Below are 23,519 nucleotides of genomic sequence, written 5' to 3'. Positions count from 1 at the left end.
GAATGACTCAAGTGACTTGTCTGTGACCACTGAATTTATTAACAACAGTCATACATTAGATGGAACAAAAGCAGTCACAAAACTGATCTCAACACACGGGGAATTACAGGAGAGGAGCCATATTTCTAGTGTGCTTGAAGAACAAGTTTTCAGACAATAATTGCTTTGGGGTTTTCTTGTTTGTTTTTATTTTAAAGACTAAATCCTTTTGATAATTTACAAAATGTTAAAGAAGAGGTTAAATTGAGGACTCCACATACAGAATGATGAGGATTGCTGGGTAAGATGTGTTTGGGGCAGCTCATGTTTCAAGGCAGCTAAATATAAGAGTAAATGTAAGATCTTAAGGCAACTACTGTATCATTCTCAATGTTAGACAACATTGGTTTAGTAGGAGATCATATTTCTGACCACTTGCCTATGTAAAACAGTGCTGTTGATATTTGTGAAGAGCTGAATTAGCAAGTTGCAAGCCCTTGATCAATACATGCTTCTGTGGTAGAACTGCTACACTTTCTGACCTCCAAAACATTGTAATCATAAAACCAAGGATAGGGAAAGCTCTGAGCCTGCTTCTTTTTGAAAAGTACCTCAAAGATGCAACAGCATCTTTCATTACATTTTCCTGTGTGGAGTTGGAAAATTGGGTTATGCCATGAAGCAGCAGCTGCTCCCGGGCTCTCTGAGAATCAGGAGGGGCCAGCTAATGGTGCCCTTGGAAGGTTTGAGCTCTGCTGGGCAGAGCTGGCGTGTGCGCTGGGCGTCAGCGGGGCACGAACGGGACGGCTGTCACCCGCCTTTGGTGACAAATGCTCTGTGACAGTAACGGGGCGGTGATGGCTGTGGGCCGGGCAGGGCCGCGGGCGCTCAGAGCCGGCCTCAGGCGGGGCTGCCCCGGAGCAGCGCTCAGGGCCCCGCGCCAGAGCTCAGCGCACACCCGGACACGCACGGGGCACACGGCACCGCTCCGTGTGTGGGCACAGAGCGCGGCTCTCCCGCTGGAACCCAGCCAGGGCAGGGCTGCGCCATCCCCGCCCGCCGGGGCCGCGCCGCGGGTCACCTTGCCGGGCACCCCAACGCGCCCGCGCGGCGCATCCTGCCCTCAGTAAAGATGGCTGCCCCCGCCTCCCTCACACGTGAGGCACCGCCGAGAGCCGCTTCCGCCCGCCTCCAGTCACGTGACGCGCGGCCCTTACGGAGAGCCGATGGGGACACGCAAGCCGCGTTTGGCGGCTGACGCGCGGAGCGCGGTGCGGTGCCGCGGTCCCTGACGCCCTCCCGGCCGGGCCGGGCCGGCAGCGCTACCCGGCCTCCTTCCGCCGTACGGGTGAGTACGGACCGCCGGGGCCTGGCGGCAGCGGCCCCAGTTCCGCTCGGAGGGCTCGGCCTGCCCGCGGGGCCGCAGCCGGCCCTTCGCCGCGCTCGCAGCCCGAGCCCCTTCAGCCCGTGTATTCCCCGCTCCCCGCGGCCGCGCGTCCGCTCAGCCCCGGCCCCCTCAGGGCCCGTCCCGCCCGCCAGCACCGGCTCCGGGCTGCCAGCGCTGCCCCCGGCCCGGCCCGGCCCCTCGGGCTGTGCCCCGCGGCCCGGCCCGGTGCCGGGGTCGCTGCCGGGTCGCCTGGGAGCGTTCGGTAGCCGGACAGGGCACAGCCTGTGCCGGGGCTCCGCCTGCCCGGGACACCGGGGCCGCGAGCTCCCCAATTGCCCCGGACGTTATCGGCTGAGCCGCCCTGACCCCCCATAAAGGGAAGGAAGCACCTGCACCCCCTCTATTTCCGAATGTTTTTAGTGCCGCCACAGCGCAGTGAATAGTTGGGTGTTCCAGAAAAATGGTTGCCAGAGTGATGGTTTTTTTCTAACGTTCTCCGGCATTTTTTTTTTCTCATTAAAAACAAAATTAAAAGTATTTTGTGTTAAAGCATTCTGCTGGAGTAAAACCAACTTGAAAGAACAGAGTCTTTAGAGGTTTGTGATCATATAGCCTTCCCGTGTGTCCCAGGTGCATTTTGTTGATGTCATCCCAGTGCTGAGGAGAGGGGCCCGTGCATTGTTTAAGTTCAGCACCTGTAACTGAGCTCTGCAGAGCGGCTTTCAGCGTTTAGCCTGGCCCTGGTGCTCCTTTCCCTCAGATTGTTCCATTTGTGCTTTTTTAGGTCCCGGTCTCTCTGGTCTGTATTCAGTTACAGCGCCCCAGAATAAGGGCTTTTGGGTCCTTAATTCACATCCTCAACTTTGCTCTGAGTCTTCCTCTTCCCCCTTTTCCTCGTCCAAGGATAACTAGGTGTTTACCAAGGGAACACTTTGTATCTTATGTGCATGTGAACAGAGGATCTGTGAAGTAGCCACATCAGGAACAAACAGTAATGGAGTGGAGAAGCTACAGTCTGGTGTGGGTTGTAAAACCTCTCTGAGCTCCGTGCTGCCAGAGCTATACTGTTACCAGAGCTCATCTTGTATCTGGGGCTCCACACTGTACAGAGCATTCCCAGTTGCAGCACAGATATGGCCAATGCCTGATTATGGCCAGAATGCTGCCAAACAGTCGTCCCTCACATTGGTATGCATTGCTTCAGCCTCATCTCTTCTGTTCTTGTTTAGGAGAAGGAGGTTCTTCTGTGCCTTTCTGAACATGTAGTTCACTATTAATAACCTTTTTTTTTCCTCTCTTGCTTTATCATCCTCTGGATTTCTCCTTGCTTATTTTCTTTCATTAAATGCTGTTGATGCTCATTTGCACATCAGCCATTTTCTATTTATCCTGTATTTGTGATTGGATTTTTATTGTCTTATCATTCTCAGACTTCTATTATCATGCCTTTTTAAGAGGTACTTAGTTCTGTAAATATCAATTTTTAAATCCTCAGTCTCCTGATTTATTATTAATGCTTTCTATAAATGCTTTGTATAACAAGGACATTGCAGAAAACATAACTTTGTTTTGTTCAGCAGCTTTGTTAAGATGTTTTATTTGTTGCTGAGATCTCATTGTTTCTGTTCTGCTGGTCTCCTGTAAAAAGGGGTAAAATTTGAAATCACTTTGACAGCAAATCCAGTTCTCCAGTTCTCTGGCACAAAGTAGATGAGAGTAGGAAGATATTGAGGTTTTGCATCTGTAGGGCCTTGGCAAGCACTGCTAAACCCACACAGTGCTATTTAGTTTATAAATACTTTCTGCTGCTGTCTGGCTTTGTGTAGGTTTTGCCTTGCAGCTGGAAAGCAGTTGTTGTGCAAGCAGACCTGTGTCCAAAAGCCTCACTGAGCTGTGGTGGAAACACTGCTGCAGGGCAGGGATGCTTGATCACTAAACTTGGAGCCAGCCAGGTGTTTCCACATGAGAGTGAAGCAGGGAAACACCTTTGGTCACATGTGAGCAATAAGTGTGCCTAAAGCTGCTGCCAGTTGATACTCTGGGTTCTGTAATTTCTTAAAATTTGGTCTCTCTGTTGACATTATGATTTTTATGAGATTGGGAAATGCTTCACTGATCACAGACAGTGTTTAAAATGAAAAGCACCTTTTGGAATTTAGAAATTTCAGATGGCTGTGTATTTTGTTCATGTCACTAGCTGATCAAGCCAATGTCTTGCAAGAGGTGCAAATCTAGTCTGTAAAATCAAAAGGCAGGGATGAAAAAACTCCATGTGAAAGGGTTAACGTTTTGGAAGTGACAGATGCTTAAGCACCTCTTGAACTGCTATAAAGTGTTTATTCCTAATTAAATGGGTTGTTTCACTTTCTTTCACTTGATAAAAACTGTGATAATTAATACAGGTGGATTAAATGTGCAGGACTTCAAGTATTTCCTTTAAAACCATTTTTTTTAAAGTTTACATAGACCTTTTTTAAGTTTACACAGTGATCTTTAGCCTGCTCCCTGATCACCTGTTCTCCTACTGTGCTACAGTGACACTTGGAGATTATTGAGATGCTTTATTTGATCTGTGATAGGGAGCCTTGCAAGTAAGATGAGACTTGCAAATAATAATGAGACTCGCAGGATGGACTGCCAGGTGATCACAGTGTGTATGCAGTCATGTGTTACACAGTCCAGATCCTTCTCTGTGCTTCTGTCCATGGCCTGGGGGTTCTTCAAGGTTTTACTGGTAAATGTGGAAGAACTGCTGGTGTGGGATGGTGGGGGGGAGGGCTTGGGCTGGCTCACCTGCCTGGGGCTGCTCTGCACTGAGGCCTCTGCCTTCTGCACGTTCAGCTCTGCAGCGCACACACAGCGACAGACGTGGCCTTGAGCCAAAAATAGTAAAGGAATGTAGCTGCAATTTTAGTGGCAAACCCTGCCTTTTTGCCAGGATGGGTTACTTCATTCGGGGACCTACTTAAGCAACACCACTCATAGATTTTGTGCTAGACTTAGCCATGCTTTGCATAGGCAGGTTTGCCAATGTAAGCTATATTTACATGTTGTGTGTGTGTGTGTGTGTGTATATGTCTAGAAACTTTGTTTTCATATTCAAACCCTAAAAAAACATCATTGCAATGTGAGCTGCTGACAAGCTCCCCAGCTGTTGCCTGGATAAAAAGTTTCCCACAATCAGTTCTTGCAGCTCAGTGTTTCCTCTGGGAGCCCCTTTCCAGCCCTCTCCAAATGCAGCTTCAGGGTGTCTGGTAACTAAGCTCACAGCCATTATCTGGGTCTGAGCCATCAGCAAGATGCACTGACCACTGCCCAGGTAATCAGCTCCTCCCAGCTGTCTGAGGTCCCTTTCCAGCCACCCCCAGCTCTAGGATTTCTTTTTCTCTCAACCCTAAATCTAACTTCAGACTCCCAGTTACCTTGGTCTTTGACACAATCCCAGCAATTGCATTGGTAAGTCTCTCGCGGCCCAGTTTCTAGGGAACTCATCCACTGCTTCACTGGAAATTCCACTGCTTTTCTAGGAAAATGTACATACAAAGGATTGGCAAATGCTTTTAAGTTTAAATAAAGTATTGTTCTCTCTCCTCCTCATCTTGTATCAGTTCCACAACAGTAAGATGTTAATTTAGAGAAAAATATAGAAGTGAGAAGTTTAAAGAATTGCTGCACTTGGGAAGGGTTATGAATATTCTCAGTTTTCAAGCTGATTTGGCAGGCTGTTGATAAGGAACTTTGTCCTTGTAAGATCTGGGTGACTGACAGTGAGCAGGAGGCTCCTGCCCAGGCTGAGTCCTTTCTGTCTTCCTTTGCCTCAACAATGCAGTTTTGTGAGACTTCAGCCATTTTCTCAACCACAAGTATGCTGGATTTCTGTAAATGCAAATCAGTAATTTAGATTTCTCACCAATCCTGAATAGATTTCTTACCAATCCTACCGATTCTTTGATGTGTTTGTTTATGTTTCTATTTCTGTCAGCCAGTGCAGGAATAGTACCTTACCTGCAGAATTTCCAGGTTGGTTTGTTTTTGTTTTTTATTGGTCATGGCTCAGTTTGAGAACCCTCAATTTGAGCATTGTCTACAGTATCACTGTGTTCTTCTTTCATTGCCTGCACCTCCCAGCACTTTGTGACTACGCCTCCTATGAATTTCACTGTGCAGTTTGCTCCTTTAAATGAGACTCTTCAGTTATGATCTCCCATTTCCCTGGTGCCCTGAGCACAGCACCTCCTGCCCCCCCTCCTGCTGGGTGCGTGTCCCTGTGTGAGTGCTGGGTTGCCTTGCAGGATGAGCGGGGCGGCGTTCCCGTCGCCGGCTGCCGAGATGGCCGAGATGAACCGGCTGCAGTACGAGATGGAATACACCGAGGGCATCAGCCAGCGCATGAGGGTCCCCGAGAAGCTCAAGGTGGCTCCTCAAAACTCTGACCTGGACAAGAGCAGCCTGGAAGGATTCCCAAATGCCAGTGTAACCATGCAGGTTCCAGAGCGGATTGTAGTGGCAGGTATGTCTGCATCGCACTCAGGTGAAAACTTGAATTAGTTCCCTTGATTTCTGGATGGAAAAAATAAATACTGATATATAAATAATAAATTATATATATATATCATATATATATAAAATATAAATGATATGTCCTTTTTGAAAGAATAACCTGTAAAATGCTTTCTGGTGTTTAAATAGTTAAAGCTCTTTAACTTGGGAAGTTTTTTAAGGTCTGAAAATGTTTCATGAATAGTTTTGGTGTAGCTTATAATGGAGACAGTGATGAATTAATTATGAACAGAAGGTTTAATCGCTGATGTTTCATCTTACTATGCTATTTTTGGAGAAAAAATTACTGTTTATTGATTTACACCCGATTTTTAGTAATTAACTGTAAGCTAAAGTAACTGTAACAAATTTTGGGGATGGACTTTATATTTGTCATGCAAAACATATTTGATTTTAATCAGAGTGCTAATTTTGTTGATAATCTGTCTATTATGAGTGGACTCTATCAATGTTAGCTTAGTATTTGTGGTCATGGGCTTTACAGTGACATATCCAGACCTGATGAAAGTCTAACAAGTTTGCAATATGTGTGACATGCATATATTTTATGCTTTGATGTCCCCAGTCAAAAACACTGATAGGACTGTGTCTTGAGTTCTCTCACTTGCATAACAGTTTATGTGGTTCAGGGTTACTCAAGATCATTGTCCTCAGAGAAGCTGCTCAAATAAGTGTCAATGTGGTCTTTATGAGCACTTCAAGAGTAGTTTTTAACATACAAGAAGGTTAAAGAAGGTTATACTTCATCATTTGGCACAGGTAGGAGAAGTTACTGCTGTGATGTCCTTTTGAACTTTAGGCACAGGCCTTCAGGCCTCAGAACAATTTGCTTTCTGTTGACAATTGATGTTCTTGCAGGTAATAGTGAAGACATTCCATTTTCCAGACCAGCAGACCTTGACATTCTTCAGTCTACTCCATTCAAACCACTGGCATTGAAAACTCCTCCCCGTGTTATTTCTCTTAGTGATCGACCGCTAGATTTTTTGGATCTAGAAAAACCTCCACAGCAGACACCTCAAAGTGAAGAGGCCAGTACTTATTTTGCTTTTTCCTTAGATGAGAAGCATTCTGCTAAAGAAAGTGAAATGACCAATGATTTCTCTACTGTAGTGCAGATCAACCTGCTGCTGACATATGTTGGGAAAATACAAAAATATTTTTATTAGCACTATAGTAGTTCTGTTTAGACTTTGAAGTGGCAGATGGCTGGAATTGCCATGCTCAGCAAGCTTACTCACTACTTACAAAAATAAGATCATAATTAGAACTACTCAAAATAATTCTAACAAAAAAATCCTTATGATGAAGAGAAAGCTGTAAGGTTTTTTTATTTATAAAGTATCAGAAAAATGTAAGATTCTTGTATATAGTTATACATTATAATGTATGTGGTTAATTTCTGGGCTTAGGACTTCATAGCCAGATGATATAACACCACACAGAGTTGCTGAGTTTTAACAAAACTCTAAGAAAACAACTTCAAATAATGGTATAGCATTGGCATCCATGTGAACAATGGGCAACTGACACTTTAAAAACAGAAAATTATTTATGAAGCTGCATATTCTATAGGCTTTTAAAATAGAATAGAAATATATTTATCTCTGGTGGTGGGAAGTAATCCCAGAATGGGTAAGACTGGAAGGGACCACTGGAGTTGATATAGTCCAGCCTCCCTCAGCAGGGTCATCCTAGAGCATGTTACTCAGGATTGTGTCCAGGGGGCTTTGAGTATCTCCAGAGAACATTGGAAATTCTGTTGGTTTGTAACTATGACATCAGGTCACACGGATAGTGCGACCCTGCTGTTACCTAAGTGTGGAGCTTGATTTTACATGTACCAGCATCACATCTGTCATCAGCTGTTTTTCCCCTAATCCCTGTGAAACCCCTGGAAATGTGCCTGTGTGTCTGAGGGCAGATGTGGGTGACAGGCCTGCAGAGCACAGAGCTGTGTCCTGGGACTCTCTGGCTTTGATGTCTCCTTTGCTGCCGTGCTGCAGGTGCGCGCCGTGGGAAGGCTGAAGCGAGAGCGCTCCATGAGCGAGAACGCCGCGCGGCAGAACGGGCAGCTGGCCCGCAACGACTCCATGTGAGTGCAGCCCCTGCAGGGCCTCTGCTGCACCTCTGGGACACCCACCCTCCTTCCTGACCTCCTCCTTACTGCTTCTCCCAACTAATGTTTTCTATGTTGTGGCAAGAACACCATTTTAACTATTAGAACACCAGTCTTTTTCTTTTCCCCCATGGGTTTTGTTTAGGGAGGTGACTTCTTGCAGGGGATGGGTGGAAGTGTTTGTGGCTCACAGTTGGTTTCACCACTTACCAGGAATTGTTATTTCAGGAGATTTTTCAGTTTCTGAGTTGGTACAATATTTTCCCCCCTGAATTTTCAGGAAATGGCATTCTTTGTGCATCAAAATGTTCCCAATTCTCCCACTGTTAATATTATAATGATTTTCATTCATTGGAGAAGAAATATTTTTATTTCCTCATAAATATTAGAATAAGTATTTTTTCTATGGTGTCACTGTACTTCATGTATTGGAATCTGTGAGAATATGCATCTTAATCTTTTCTGACCAAAATGGCAAGGAGCACTTAGAATTGGAAACTTCATCCATTGTTACTATCCAAAGTTTCAGTTCTGAACACATAGATGTCTGTACATTTTTATTAGATATGATAGTCTTGGATTAATCATGCCTTATTCTGAGTGACAGCATCTTTCCACCTGGAAATAACTGGTTTTGCAATATAATACTTAGGAATCTTTTATGTATGAATTTTAATACAGCTGCCATAAGGAATACTTGCCTTAGAAAAGGCTTTAAATTTAAGATTTGAAAGATGGGATTCATCTGTCCCAATGTAGACTGTATAACAATATTGCTAGATCACTATCAAACTTAATTTTCAGTAACTAGAGGGAAATAAGTGCATAGCCTACTTAGGGTCTACCTATTTTTAGTCTGAAGTAGATCAAGTGAAGTATGCCCTAGAAATGCCTCTTCTATTGACATCAGGGGCACTGGGAGGTACTACTGTGTGTACCACATATCTGTCCACCTGTTAATTTGGCTAAAATGAAATGTACTCTGATGCATGTTACACTTCTCCTTCTCTTCCAGATATTTGTGGAAATATTGTTTCATATCTTCCCCTTCTTATTTGATGAGACTTTGGGTTCACACAAGTTTATAGATTGCGTATGTCTAGGTGCTCAGGTCTGCAGAGTCACACACATTTACTGAGCTGGCAAAACTCAGATTCCCATCTTTAAGTGCCTGACCAGCTCAGTCTCTGGGTGTTCTATCATCCTCCTCAGTGTCCAAGCTCCCTGTGGTGTCACTTACCCAGTAATGTCCTACTGGACTGGACACACTATAATGTCACTTCAGAGTGGCTTTCTCTTGCCCATCTGGCAGTTTGGACATGGTACCTGCTGGAGTACCATGGTCTTCATGTGATGGGAGCTTCCTGTGGAAATATTTCTGCCTTTGATGCTGCCAGCTCTGCTTTGCCAGTCTTTGATGTATTGCACTTAAAAGGAAAAAACAGTTGGTAAAGAAATTCTTGCAATCTCTTGAAATTGCTTTACACTTGATCCCTGTGTTAGTTTAGTTTTCCAGAAGTCATGGGCCATGCCAGCCACCTGAGAAAACAGTAAGATCAGCTCTGCCTGTAGTTGCTGTCAGATTTCTCACATATCTGGACTTCTTGAATCTGAAAATCCTAAATCTGTAAAACTTGCTGTCCTGTGCTTTGCTGTCACTCAGTAGTTATATATAGAATTACTGGGTTGACATGGCCTGAATGTTATTTGCTGTCACAGTATTTTAATCTTCTATCAATCCTTCAGAGGCTTAGCCATACAATGAGCACCTGGAATCCTGTAAATTTAAAAAGCCTGTGATGAAGGAACATATGACTGGCAGCTGGCATGACTCAGTTGATCATTTACAAAAGCCAGGAAATTATTACACACCTGGAGATCAGTTTTCCTCTCTTGATACCCACGCTAGTGCTTGGTAAGGTCTGCCATATAAATCATAGCTCCAATGCCAAGCACCTTCTATTGTATCTTTTTGATTGATCCAGGATCTCTTCTCTTGCTTGTAAGATAAATAACAGCTTGATGATATTGAGCCTTCGCATCTGTATTCTCTACTGCCCATGTGGAAGATATCCTTCTTCATTGCAGTATTCTGCACTTCTGACCTGCAGATAATGTATTTTAGTAGGACTTCATTTTTCTCTTGTCCTCCCAGGTGCCTGTTTTCTTATGACAGAAGTTATGTTATGTGTCTAATGCTAGATCATCTGCTTTGAAATCACAGTTTCTTTTTCTGTCACAATTGCTTCTTCTGATTCAATATGATCCAAAGAAAGAAATCACTTTGAACACACTCTGGCATTCTGATTCTGAGTCTGACATTTCTCTCTCATCCAGGTTTTGTCACTCTCCAAGTGGAGAATGTGACTCTGTACCTGGCTACTTCTCAGGAGAATGTTCTAGGAATTCAGATTGTAAAAACACCACAGTCACAGTGGAACCTGTGTGGCTCTCACAAATGCAGGAAGGCCAGGCCTTCTTGCTTGGTGGATTGGTGGAAAGGTAACATCTTGGCTCTTGTTTCCTCACAGTTTAAGCCCTTAGGACATACAGTGTAAACTGCAAAAAAAATTACAAGTTTCACGTACATCTATTCTTTGCACTACAGAAAATGCAGTTGTGCAGCTGCTGCCTCATTTATATCACCTTGGAATTCCTTTACCATCTGAAAATACTAATTTTCCAGTTAATTACAAGAATACAAGAAACTAGCTGCTGCTAAAGTTCTTATATCCAGTGTTGTTGACTGAAAAAAATAGTTTTCTTCTGCACTAACAAATGCTGTGGTGCTCTACCTTGATAAAAATCAGGTCTTTGTTTTTGTGCTTTGGTTTGGTTCACATCTTCAAATAGAAAAGGAAGTCCACGTGGGCTGCTCAGATGCTGTGATGAGGATTGAAGAGGTGCTTGGAGCACTGCCTTTTAAAACCTTTGTTTTCAAAAGATGATTACAGTTCTAGGACACTGTTGTCCTCCTTGGACAAAATATTCAGATGTACTGTGTGAAATTCCAAGGCTTGACTTAGAAAGTGACAAAATCAAACATTCTGGAATAGATGGTGCAAGTGAGAGTTGGCTGGGCTCCCTGTCACAGTGTTCTTGACATACACAAATAGTGGTTTCTCTTCCATTGACTTTCTCTTCTTGTCATCCAGTTGCATGCAGAGACAGTTATGAGGACTTTTTGGCAGCTGGGCTTCATTAAAGTCAGTAATTCTCTAATGCTCTTAGAAATCCTGGGACTAACAAGTACCTGCTGGTACAATAACTGTCTGTGTAGCAATAATGACAACTCTCTAAACTACAATCCCTCTTTTTCTAAGGATGCTTACTTAAGAGATTACAATTGTTATTCAAGGTGGCACAGATCAGATACTGTCCCAAGAAATAAAATGCCACGGTTCCAGTCACCTCTTTCGACTAAGGATTGCACGTAAGCCTGAACCTTCCCTAGTGTATGAAAAGCAAGAGTGTGAATAATTCTGTAGCTCTCTGCAGTACTAATATTCTGACTAAGTACCTCTAGTTTAGAATATAAAATCTGAAACAGCTACACTGAATGTGTTGTTTCTAATTTTGCTTCAGGGTTTCTCAAACTTGGCCAAATTGTTTCCTTCTGTAAAGAGCACAGGGAAAAACACCTGACAGTCAATGAAAGAGAAATAAAATTTCAAATTAACTTGTTTGACACTCTTCTTTGGCTAGTTTTGTATAGCTGGAGAAACAAAGCTTTTTGTTGGTCATTGCCAGCCAATACTGAATGCAAGGATTCCACATCTCTGCTGGAAGTCACGAAACCACCAAGAGTGCATGGAAAACTGGGCAACACTTAATTTTCTTTTTGTTCCAGCCTTTTCCTTTGAATAACACATCTTTCTAGAGAGTTCAATTTCACAGTTTGAGAAATTCTGTTCTTCTTGCAAGTCATGGAAGAAAAGGTGATGGTGTGCACGTCTCTCTATGTGCTTGAATTCAAAGTAACCTTAATTAGTTAAATCTGTTTACCTCTAATTTAATACTACCAGAACTGCAAGTCAGAAAAATACCTGAAATAAAGCCTGAGTACACCACAAATGCTTTGAGGAGGTTTAGGGGAGATTGCTGCTAAGCTAAAACTGCATATAGCAACATGCTACTGTACTCTTTCATAGTAATGTCTGTAATTTCATCCTGTCTGTTTTGGTTCCAAGCTCTGGAATTGACTGGTGTCTGAAACCAGGGAGGTTACAGTGGCTGGAGCTATATATAAGGAATTCTTTTCAGAGATGAGAAACAAAATTATACCTACAACTAGGACCTTTTCACTGAAAATGGAGTGGGGAAGGGGGGATAGCCACAATGTCTAATGATAAGTGCTTACATTACATATTAGAGAATTTCCTTATGGCAGAGATTTTTTTTTCTCTTATGTTATCTGGGCTGATTTGTATCAGGTAATTGCTTCATAATATTTCTTCTCCATGGTCTCTGACATAGTCCAAAGGACTGCCAGATGCTTACAGGACAGCAATTTCAAATCCTGAAAAAGCAAAGTTTTCAGAAGAAATATTTTGCTTCTCTCTCGAACCTCCAGTCATGGCCTTTGTGCCCTTCATAGAACTATTCTTGTTTCTGTTTTTTTCTTTATTATATAACTTTGAATTTAATCAGCACATGTAACTTAATGCTAAAGAATTCTGTACAGTTTTAGTTAAAACTGGGTTTTTTGGGTTTGCTTTTATAATTTATTAGGATCTTTTTAGTATGTACAGCAATCTTTGTATGCAAAAATCATTACTATAGTATTTATACTAATACCATTCTGGACAACAGGAATTCCACAATTTTTTCTGTTTTGCAATATGTTTAAATATTATTTGCTACCTTTTTTTATTAAGTTGTCTTTCACCCTATTCTGCACATCTCTGAAGTGATGTACAGGGAAATTAGTTTTAATGCAAAATATGCTGTGATTTCAAGCCTTAACTCTTCCCTCATTTGCCTGAATCCAGCAAATCCACAAGGAGTAAAAATTCTGATAGATTCATTTTAATGGCAATATTTTGAACTTGCCCCTGCTGCTTGATATTTTTCAGTTGAATATTGGCATTTCTAGTGGAGTTCCATAGTAAAGTGTGTGGGTGTGACCACTACTATTGATTACAAAATAGAAGTCATCATAAATATAGAGAAAGGTGGATTCTACAAGTGTGGGAGAACAATAAAAGCTGTAAGGAAGCAACCAGATATTTACTGCACTGTAGTCTGTGGCAGCCTGAAAAGCTACCTGCCCTTGAGGTAACAATGACCAGTGTCAGCCTAGCCCCAGGTGCTGCAGTCTGTGGGTGTCCCTTGAAGCCCAGGATGGCTGAGCTCTGCTGTGGCAGAGGTGACATTCCTGTAACATTCTTTGATTCAGTCTGTTCAGTGAAGTTTTCTGTCCTGCTCAGTTTTGTGTTCTTGCTGCCATGTGCAGAGCAGCTCTGTTCAAAGTAAGAGTAGCCACAGAATTCTGACCCAGCTTGAGATTAGCCAAATACCAAACCAACTTCCAAGTACTCAGCATTAATGTTTTATTAAAATACCATGGTCAAAAAGATTGACATTTTAAGTCCAAAGCTGTTGTAGCAAAGCACAAGTGGCAAGGAAATGTGTTGAATTATGGGTGCTAATCTCAGAATAAAAACTAACCCAAGATTTAAAGGGTACAGTGACTTGCACTTGGTTTGCCTGTGTGTTAATATTTACATTAAATTAACACTAATTAATTCCTACTAAAAAAGCATTTCACCTCTAATAAAGTTTCCAGATTAAAAAAAAAAATCTTGCTGTGTACAGGAAAAGTGAATAAAGTCACTTTGAATGTAAAGAAACATAAGCAAATCGTAGGCAGCTTATCAAAGCTATTTTCTCTCTGATAGACAAGTTTGATATAATCCAAATGGCCATGTTTGAAGTCCAGTCCTGCATATTTTAAATAATATTTTTTGCATCATAGTCAACATGTTAGATCATGTAATTCATTGTCACTGGGATGTGAATTTTGTACTATTCTTAGAATGTGTTGCATTTTGCCTTTAAACTTGTTCATATGCAAATCAAAATACTGTCTTGATCACGGCTTCCAAAAAAAATTTTTGAAGGGGTTCTGTGTGAGATTGTCCTTATTGAAAAAGGCTTGTGTTTTGAAAAGAGATGATGTGTAGGATTTTCTTAAAATGCCAGTGCTTGTAAAAACACTCCTCTGATTGATGTCAAGTGAGGACGTGAACACTGACTGCAGCATGTACAGATTTAGCTGTACAAGCACTTTCTAGGACTAACTTGTATAACAGATCTAAACTGTGTCCTTATTACTACCTGTGTGTGTTTCTGGTGAACATATGTAAATGCAGCTCATAATCCCCACACTACTGGAATTTGGGAGTGTTACCTTACAGTGGTGGGAGAAGGGTAAACCAAAAGCAAGCAATAAGCATTTTGGAATGGGGTCTATCTGAAAAGCTTTTTTTTTCATTTAAAATCTGACTCTAGTGTTTCTCTCTTCATTTACTATGCTTGTACAAACAGTGTGACCCCATCACTGCAACAGGCCCGTGTCTGTCCTCCCAATATGTTACCTGAAGATGGAATTAATCTTTACTCTGCTCGTGGCATTTTGTCGTTTATCCAGTCTTCCACTCGTAGGGCTTACCAGCAGGTCTTGGATGTGCTGGATGAAAACCGCAGGTGATTGGTTGTCACTGGTTCTGCCAGCTTCTGCTGCTTTGTTTTTCTTTTCTCCTTTTTAGTGGACTTTGGTTTCTGTTTACACAACAATGAGATGAAATTATTTGCTTTTGCTTTCCTTTGCTTTCAATATTCATAAGCAATTTAAATCTCCAAAATTCACATTTCAAAATGCTTCTGTTTCAAATACAGCATCGTTTTGGTTTCCTTCCAAATAAAAATCTTCATGAGGAAGGGTTAGCCTGTGGTTGCAAGGAGTTTTGCTGGTCCAAGATTATCAGTGTATTCTGCAATGAATACTTGACCCTGAGCCTGCAAATTTACAAGCCTTGTCTTCTGCTTCTCTGTTGGTGAGCAGGGGTGCAAATCAATAAGATTGGGTTGATGATGTCATGAAGCATTAAAAAATGTGCAGAAAGAGGGTAGAATATTAAAAGGCATTGTAGACTACTTGGATAATATGTCAGGACTTGAAACTGTTATGGTTTATTTTGGGAATAATTCTCTCTGTTGGCCACATGACTGATGGTGGCCACCCTGGATGCTGAGAGCAGGAAAGGCAGGGGACACGGGGGAGTTGGTTGCTCCTCTGATTTTATGGATTACCTGACACTTGGAGAGTAATGAGCCAGAACAAGCCTCATGGCAATCCCTGTGTAGTTATTTCCATTCTCTTCAGTGGAATTTTGCTCACTTGGTGTATCCTTAGACTGTATGGATTTGGGATTTGGAAGCATTCCAAGAACAGTATGTTTAATACTACAGAAACATTCCTAAAGACTAACAATGGCAATATTCATTTACTAAAAGCAATTTCCAGGCTAGTTGTATGCCAGCACGGAAGTTCAGGTAACAATTGCACACAGCCTCCAGTGCAGGGCTAGCTCAGACCCCCAGGGCTTGCCAGGAGGTTCAATTAGTGGAAATAATTGGGAAGAACACTGGGAGGACCTGCTCATTTCTCCTGCAGCCCTTCAGTGTGGCCTGTGCTAGCAAGTTCTTTGAAATTTGCCATGTGCCTCTGCTATCTTATCTTAGCAGCACACTTACTGTGTGTAGTGTGAAGTTTAAATTATTTGCTCTCTAGTTGTTTTGGTAATGAAATGTGACTATCAAGCCAATCTTACTGTGAATGTCTGTGTGTTTGCAGTCACTTTCCAAACTGGCACCTCCTGTAGCTCACCATGTTTGCTGATCTGACAATATATAAATGCCCATATTAACATTCCTGAACTGTAAAGAACTCCAGTATTTTTGGCCTTTGTATTCTTAAACTGGGACTCAGAAAAACAAGCAAAATCAGCTGCACAGAGTCCCTTGAAATACTGTGGGTTGGGTGCTTAACTAATGAATTATTTAATCCTGTGAAATGCTAGGCTGTTAAAATTTTGATGCCTGTCTATCAACAGTTGGGCATCAGTACTTTTTTCCCCTTATCAATATTAAAATTATACAATTATAAATTTGTTTAGCCAAATTAAAGCTCCCAGATAAGAAGAAATTGTACTGTCTATAAACAGTAGCACTTAAGGATCCTGTGCCAAGAGTCCTTGTTAAAATATAGATTGGAACTGTACCCCTTTTCCCAGACTGCTGTGAAGCTAACAGGTTTTATTCCTGGCTTCTCTTATGCATGCTCTTGCCTGTGTTTTGTAGGATTCTGGAAAACAAATCCATATACATACACTTTCAACTTAGTTCAATTATCAGAAAAATTCTGGGATTCTGAATACTTGAAAAGCTGCAATTAAACTCATCCTGGTTTGAGTTAATTTTCGAGATGTTCTTATTAACCTTCCTAGAAGGAATGGGAAACCTGCTTCTAGTCACCTATAATAAATAGGTGCTAAAATAATGAACTTTGCAATAAGGTGAAAGTGTATTCTTTGTGGCTGGGTGTTTAGACACCCACCATTACAGCTGGCGTGGGAATGTGAAATTTGGATGATCCACTTGCATGGTTGCAAAATATTATTCATTTTAAATTGCTCTAAACCTGCACTCTGTTCTTTTGCTCTGTGTAATGTGTTTTCTTTCTCCAAGCCTTACCTATTTTAACATTTTATGCTTAATACTTGAAGAGATCTTTTAAAGCTAACAAGATCTGGCTGTGTGTTACTCACTGAAAATATTTTTAACTTGTTTTATAGCTTGTCTTGTTTTTTTTCTCCCCCAAACATTTTCCAATCTACTAAAACTGCTAACGGTAGGTGCTGATGGTATTGCTGCAGATAATGAGTTATGCCTAGCTCAGCCAGCACTGCTCACATAAAGGATTATTTAAATGAGCTACAATTTAATGATCACTGTTTACTCTTGCATTTCCTTCAGCTTGGACAAGGACAATAGGTCAGTTTTGGTTTCTAGTTCTAACCATTTTTCTGTTTCAATTTCTGTGGGATGACTGTAGGACCTACCCCTAGTGTCCTTTAAAGGCTGATCTTTTATGCTGTAGGCAGCAGAAGAAAATCTGAAAACAAACCAGCCAAACAAACAAGCCCCCAAAAACCCCTATGCATTTATGCAGGAAAAAGAGACAATTTCATATCTGCATAGACTTGTTTTAAAATCTGTACTTTATCTAAACCGACTCATCTCTTGAGTCAGTACATTTTATTTAGGAGGAAAGAGTATGGCAATTTATTTCTTTTCTTTAGGATAGTCCTTTTTTAAAAAAAACACTATCCTTTTTAAATGCCAAACTTCACCCACATAGTCATATCCTGAGATTTTATAAGATCATTTTCATGTTGAGAAAGTTAAAGATTGTAGAAATAAAATGGTGAGTTATGACCATCAAAGAGGGCTACATTTGACTCTGGCCTGGGGTAATGATGGTTCAGAAGGAGATGAGATTTGTCCCCCCTGGTTGTTTTCCTCCCAGACCATGTGTTTAGGGTTGATTCCTCCTATGGAAGCAGCAGGAGACAGACCAGGTTCAGCTGCTCCTTGCCTTACTGCCTGTTTTCCCACTGGTATTAAATTGTATTCCTGAGCATTCCCTTCAAATTTGAGGTTGCTGCTGTGTTTGCAGGGAGTACACATGACCTTGGTGTTATGGCTTCTTCTGATCATGCACTAATGTTTAGGATGGAATTGACAGAAGTAGCCAGAAAATTCAGAGTTCTAATGTACACTTCTTTTTTAAAGGAGGCCATGCATTTAATGTCTTGCCTGTATTATACTTGTACATTCTGTATTTGCCAAAAAAACTTACTGCTAATTTGGGGGTAAAGTTCTCAGTTATGAGGCCACTGTGATCAATGTAATCAATTCTCTGTTGATATAAAAAAAACAAGCAAGTAGAAGAGATGGGGCAATATTGTGGTATTCCTTTTGGGTCCATCTATAATGAAATAAAAAGTGACCTGTAAAGAAAAGGAAGAAATCACCTGCAGCATCTTAAGAGGCTGGCTGTGTTGGGAAGTAGGATCAAAGACTTCAGTTTGAGTTCCTGCCTTGCACAGGTCTCAGAGTGCTCTGGGTTTGTGCCTTGCTGTAGCCCTCAGCTGTCTCCAAGCCTGTGGCTTTCCTTGGGAAGGGTAGTTGTGAATTAGGATTGATAAATTCTACAACAGCTGTAAAACTTTGTTTGCCAAAAGAGAGCACAGAAGCTGGATTTAGAGAGCACTTGAGACTGTTGTTCTCCTTACACAGAATCCAAATGTCCTGTGTCAGATGGTGTGGGCAGTGCCTGCTGGGTACTGGCTCTGGCATTCACATATCTGCCAGTTAGTTACAGGTGACTGAAGTTCTCAGAGAAATTCTGTGGCCTTCTCCATAGCTGCTGTTTACTCAGTTTCTTACACCATCTCAAAGTATTTAGTTGTGGCATCTGTCAGAGAAGATTTTAGACAACTGAATTATTTCTCTGGTTAGGAATAGGTTTTTTTGGATAACTTTCTGCAAGACCTTGTACATTTAGGTAAGAACATTCATACATTGCATGTATCAGAAATGGGGCTTTCTGTTTTGTAAAACAAATCATGCTGGCCTAAGTGCTAGAAAGGAGAACATTGTGGTGTGCACTTCTGGTGCTAACTAGACTAGGATGTGGTCCCAATAAATAGTTACCAGGTAGCAGAGTTTGCCAAGGCTCCTAGACCCTGATCTTTTGAAGTGAAGCTGGTGGCTGTGATATCTCCCAGCCACTGTGGCACCAAAGCTCTGCCTCCTACAGGGACCTGCTGTAAAGATTTTCATACCTAGATTGTCTTCAGTTTTATAGCCTGCAGGATATGTGGGCTAAATGCATGGTACCAGTATCTCCAGTTGGCATTGGGAAAATGAAGGAGATTGAGATTTCAGGCTCCTGCAGTTGTTGCACACCTGTGATGTGGAACCCTAATGCCTCATTACCAGAGGCACTGGAAACAAGAGTGCCAGCTTGTCAGAGGGTGCTGCTGGTGAGCTGCAATACAGCAACTTCTCCTTGCAAGATTCATGTATATTATTGCAGCAGTTAAAAAAGCTCTACCTTTTCTTCCTCCCTGCCCAGAAAAAAAAAGGGAGAAGAGCAGCACTTGTAAGGATGTTCAGGAGATGTGCTTGAAGGCTGTAGTCACTTCCTGGACAGATCTCCCTCTCTCCAGGTTATACATGGCCCTTAGGCTGCCAGCTCAGGTTTCTGAATTACATCTAGCATAGATGAATGCAGGAAATACAAATCTCCCCTTTCCCTGCAGGGAGCAGAGGGTGATTAGAAGAGCGTTTATAATTATGTCTAGTACTTTTATTGATTTCCTGTTATTGTTGGGTGAGGTGTTAGATTTGGGGGTAATTTATTTTTTTTAACCTGAAGTTCCCCATATTTATTTTTTAAGGCTAAATTTCTATTCCACCTGTTTGTCTTCTGCAAATCAAGCTTCTCCAAATCTGCTTCATCAAAAATTTGCTTATGTGTCTTAGCTGCAAAAACATTCAGTGTTGATTAAATTTGAACGAGAGAAATATGGAAGTGCAATGTACAACAAAATAAAAGAAGTTATATTGAAACATAGAGTATATCTGGAAGTATTTTGATGTTCCTTTGATCCTTGTGTTTTACATCTTATCTCTTGTTTGTCATTTCCTGTTTCTGTCTTGTGCTTTCACTCTACAAAATCCTGCTGTAGGCCAATGTTACGTGGTGGGTCAGCTGCTACCACCTCCTCTAACCCTCATCATGACAACACCAGGTAAAGAGCATTTTTTGTTAGTCACAATCCACTAATTCTAAAATTCAGATTTCTATTTCCCTCTTCTCAGCAATGTTATTTTAAAGCACAGTGCTCATTTTTATGCTGCCTCTCAGCTCTTGAGGTATTTCAGGACTTTATTCCTTCCCCATCCAAGTCACCTGCAAGATCTCAGTTGTCTGGTAGATACAATGTGCTGCAGAACTCTGCCTCAGGTGAATGTCTGAGAGGAGGCTCTTACATTACATGAGCTGTATAGTTCAAGTATTTGCTATTTCATAGAGAGCTTACTAGAAAATTTGGCCTTACCTCACCTAATTTGGAGGTGCTCTCAGCCTGTGATTGTTGGTTGTACCTGGAGGCCTCTTCACTGCCATTGTCTTGGCAGATTGACATAATTTCAGTGGAACTGGGTAAGAGATTGACACATAATCCCATGGTCAGGATGATGGGGAAAAACAGTCCTTTCACATCCATTTTTCCTGTTTGCCTTTCAGACTTCAGTGTTTTCATGGAAGTGGAGGTTAGATTTGGGTGTAAGTAGAAACTGGATTCAAACAGATTCTTCTCTAACTCAGGAATCAGTTTCTGAAATGGTCTAAGAGCGATCTCAAGGGGGTTTTTGCTGGTAACCCTCTTGATTCAATACTTTGGAAGGTCTGGAAATTGTGGAGCAGCTGTCATACACTGTTATGTGAGTTGGGAGGGAGCCTTGTGCATCTCCTTGAAATGCTGACCCTCCCTGCCTTTCCCAGGAGAGAGTGAGGGACAGCTGTGCTTTAGATCTGGTGGAATTTTCTACTTTTTTTACCATGTACTAGTAACAAAAAAAATAGCTACAAAAACACCCTTGTCAGAAATCTCTTTGGTTTTCAGAGGGCATTCTAGAGAAATTTCAGGAAAGTGATGGGAGAACCTGCAAATGCAAAAGCAGTTTCTGCACTTAAGGGCATTCTGCAAACTCCATGAATTCTACTTATATTCTTATTAGTTTGAGATTAACTGTCATTAAATACTTAATGTTCTTTTAGGTGTATTTGTTGTTGGGAATTCAGTAACCTTGACATTATTTTGCTCCATTTAAGCTGTCTGCAGCAGTTGTACACAGGTCCTCATGAGAATGGAAGTCAGGGTGAGCTGATACTGGAAATGGAGGTTTTAAGACACAAAGTGAGAAGCTCAGGAGTAGGTGGAGGATCTGAAACTGCTTTACCTGTTTAGTAGTTGGAAATAAATCTGGCTAAGAGCTAGCACTTGTATGATCAAAATAAAAACCTGTAAAGACTTTCTGCCACTTTTGAACTGATAATAAATGTTCTTTATATATTTAACTTGTCCTGGAGTTGGAATAATGCTCTTTCTGAATTGCTGCATTCAGAAAACTGAGAGTGCTCTGGGAGCAAACTTTCTAATGCACACAAAGTTCAGCAAGCAGTGAGTGACTGCACTGGGCTTTGTTTGCCAGATTCTCTGCCTGAAATACAGAGATTAATGTGACTGAGGTTCTTAATCTCAGTAAGTGTCCTCTTTGGATATTGAAGTAGGTACTGAGCATAAGACACTTTGCAAGTCTGGTTATTTCTACTCTGGCCAGGTCTCTTGCAGCTTTGGCACTTTAGGTCAGGCAATGTTCGTGTTTCATGAATCAGTTAACTGGAAATGGTCTTTTGAGGAACTGTGTGTTAGAAGGAGGTTTGTCTGTGTGGAGAATTTTAAGTGTGGAGAGCAATCAACCTGAATTTAGTCAACCACTAACCCACTTCATATCTCTTTGTGCTTTACTCAGTTAGGATCCTATTGAAATGCAATTCTGTAACAGCTGCAAAAAGAAATTTTAATTCTTGTCTCCATCACCACCAAAATATAAATCTGCTAGAATGTTGATAAAATATGGTACTTGCTGATCTGCATGGCTGACACAGCTGAGCCCTGTCCTTCATTTGCTAGATACACTCTCTCCAGCTTTGAAACGACGCTCGAGGGAACCCCAGATGACATGACAGTCGTAGATGCTGCCTCCCTAAGAAGACAGGTATGTAAAACACAGTAGTGACAACATTAGGACAAAGCTGTAGTGGTAAAATGGGGAAGGTTTTCTCAATGACTACAAAGGTACCCCCAACAGGCAAGGCAAGGGCTCCTCTCTGTGCCCCTGCTGGACTGCCCTCACATACCATGTCCTGTTCTGGGAGTCTGCAGAATCTGATTCTGTTTCTGCTCCTAAATAATAGGGACTGCAGGATCTGATCACTACTGATTGAAGAGAGAAGGTCAAATTATCAACTGTTTAACATCCATCTGTTTGAGATACTAATTTTACATGGTTATTCAAAAGCTTCTAGAAAGTGTGGCAACTTGTAATGAAATAATAAAAGCCTTTATTTGTTTTTAGATAATCAAACTTAATCGCCGTCTCCAGCTCCTGGAAGAAGAGAACAAAGAGCGTGCTAAGAGGGAAATGATCATGTATTCCATTACTGTAGCTTTCTGGCTACTCAATAGCTGGCTTTGGTTTCGGCGCTAGACACAGCTCTCAGAAAGATTTACTAGCTGCAAACACAAACAATTTGCAAAATTCCTTGTTTGTTTCTGATTGTATGCTGTTTTATAATGAATACACTGGAAACTTCCACCACAGATAAAGGCTCTAGAATTGCAGTGTTAAAGGGACACCTTGTTCATTTATAACGTATTTAATAGATTTGCATTGCAAATGCTGCAGTATCCTCCTTTGCATGCTTCTGTGTAACATGGACCAGCCCATGGGGAATCTGCTTCATGCAATGTCAGTGCTCTCCAGGACTAACCACTGGAGGTTGTGTTGAGGAGAGAAGAGAACAAATGGAATGGGTTTGGAAAAAAAAGAACAAAAAGACAAAAGGAATACAAAGTCATTTTTATTGTTCTGTTGTTAGATGCAATTAAACAATTGCACTAGTTTTCCTTTAGTCCAAGTAGTTTGAGGTGTGCCATAATCAAGGAGTGTGTCCTGTTTCATGAGTATGTTCTTTGTTTAAGTATATGTTCAGGTTGAATAATAAAACGAATTCTTTGCTAACATGCAGATTGTCCAGAAGTGTGTAATATGTATTTTTTTTAGGTTTAATTTGGCAGATGTTTTTCTATAAATTACATTTTTAAGCAAGTTAGTTTGTGAGTGATCAAAATATTATGGAGTACAAGATTTTGGTGTAGTATCTTTAATAAAACTCTCTCAAAAATGCCCAACCCCAAACCATTGTTTAATATAATTTGAAGACAATTTATTTGAGAATTTATGTGAACTATTAGTCTTTGATGTAAGTAGTTACCTCCAAAGCAGCAGGCGGGCATGTGACAGCGCAGTGCAGGCTGCCACCGCTGGGGTTGTGGCCTGGTGTCAGGCTGTGTGCGGGGGATGGGGGCCAGCCTGGGGTGCCCTGATCCCGGGGTCAGTTTAACCATCCCCCGCTCGGCCTCGGCCTGGTTTGGTCGATGCTGTCACAGGGGTGACAGCTCCCTGCAGGCTGGCGGCTCCATGGCCCTGGCACGGCTGCAGCAGCCGCAGCTCCTTCCCCGGGGCGTACAGAGCAACTCACCGTGCCCGTGT

At 41.7% G+C, this 23,519-nt stretch overlaps 1 protein-coding gene across 7 annotated transcripts; it reads left to right on the top strand.

Moving 5' to 3' along the window:
* Positions 1-1,192: 1,192 nt before the first annotated feature.
* On the top strand, positions 1,193-23,165 carry MFF (mitochondrial fission factor). 7 transcript variants are annotated; one of them, XM_059479122.1, is made up of 9 exons: positions 1,193-1,327; positions 5,659-5,876; positions 6,785-6,957; positions 7,933-8,021; positions 11,404-11,478; positions 14,595-14,753; positions 19,868-19,930; positions 21,878-21,962; positions 22,323-23,165. In XM_059479122.1, the coding sequence occupies exons 2-9, from the start codon at positions 5,660-5,662 to the stop codon at positions 22,452-22,454; spliced, it is 993 nt and encodes a 330-aa protein (XP_059335105.1). In that variant the 5' UTR covers positions 1,193-1,327; position 5,659; the 3' UTR covers positions 22,455-23,165. The 7 variants fall into 7 exon arrangements, with proteins under 7 accessions (XP_059335105.1, XP_059335107.1, XP_059335109.1 ...); XM_059479124.1 differs by lacking the exon at positions 11,404-11,478; XM_059479126.1 differs by lacking the exon at positions 14,595-14,753.
* The last annotated feature ends 354 nt before the right edge of the window (positions 23,166-23,519 follow it).

Source organism: Ammospiza nelsoni, chromosome 10 (assembly GCF_027579445.1).
Source record: "Ammospiza nelsoni isolate bAmmNel1 chromosome 10, bAmmNel1.pri, whole genome shotgun sequence".
Taxonomy (NCBI): Eukaryota; Metazoa; Chordata; class Aves; order Passeriformes; family Passerellidae; genus Ammospiza; species Ammospiza nelsoni.
The sequence above is the reverse complement of the archived record's forward strand: the minus strand, read 5'-3'. Positions and strand labels throughout refer to the sequence as shown.

Excerpts from the sequence above, each read along its gene's own strand:
- MFF (XM_059479122.1), top strand. The coding sequence starts at position 5,660 with ATGAGCGGGGCGGCGTTCCCGTCGCCGGCTGCCGAGATGGCCGAGATG. Across the intron at positions 14,754-19,867 it reads GTGCTGGATGAAAACCGCAG|GCCAATGTTACGTGGTGGGT; the intron begins GTGATTGGTTGT and ends ATCCTGCTGTAG. Across the intron at positions 21,963-22,322 it reads CTGCCTCCCTAAGAAGACAG|ATAATCAAACTTAATCGCCG; the intron begins GTATGTAAAACA and ends ATTTGTTTTTAG.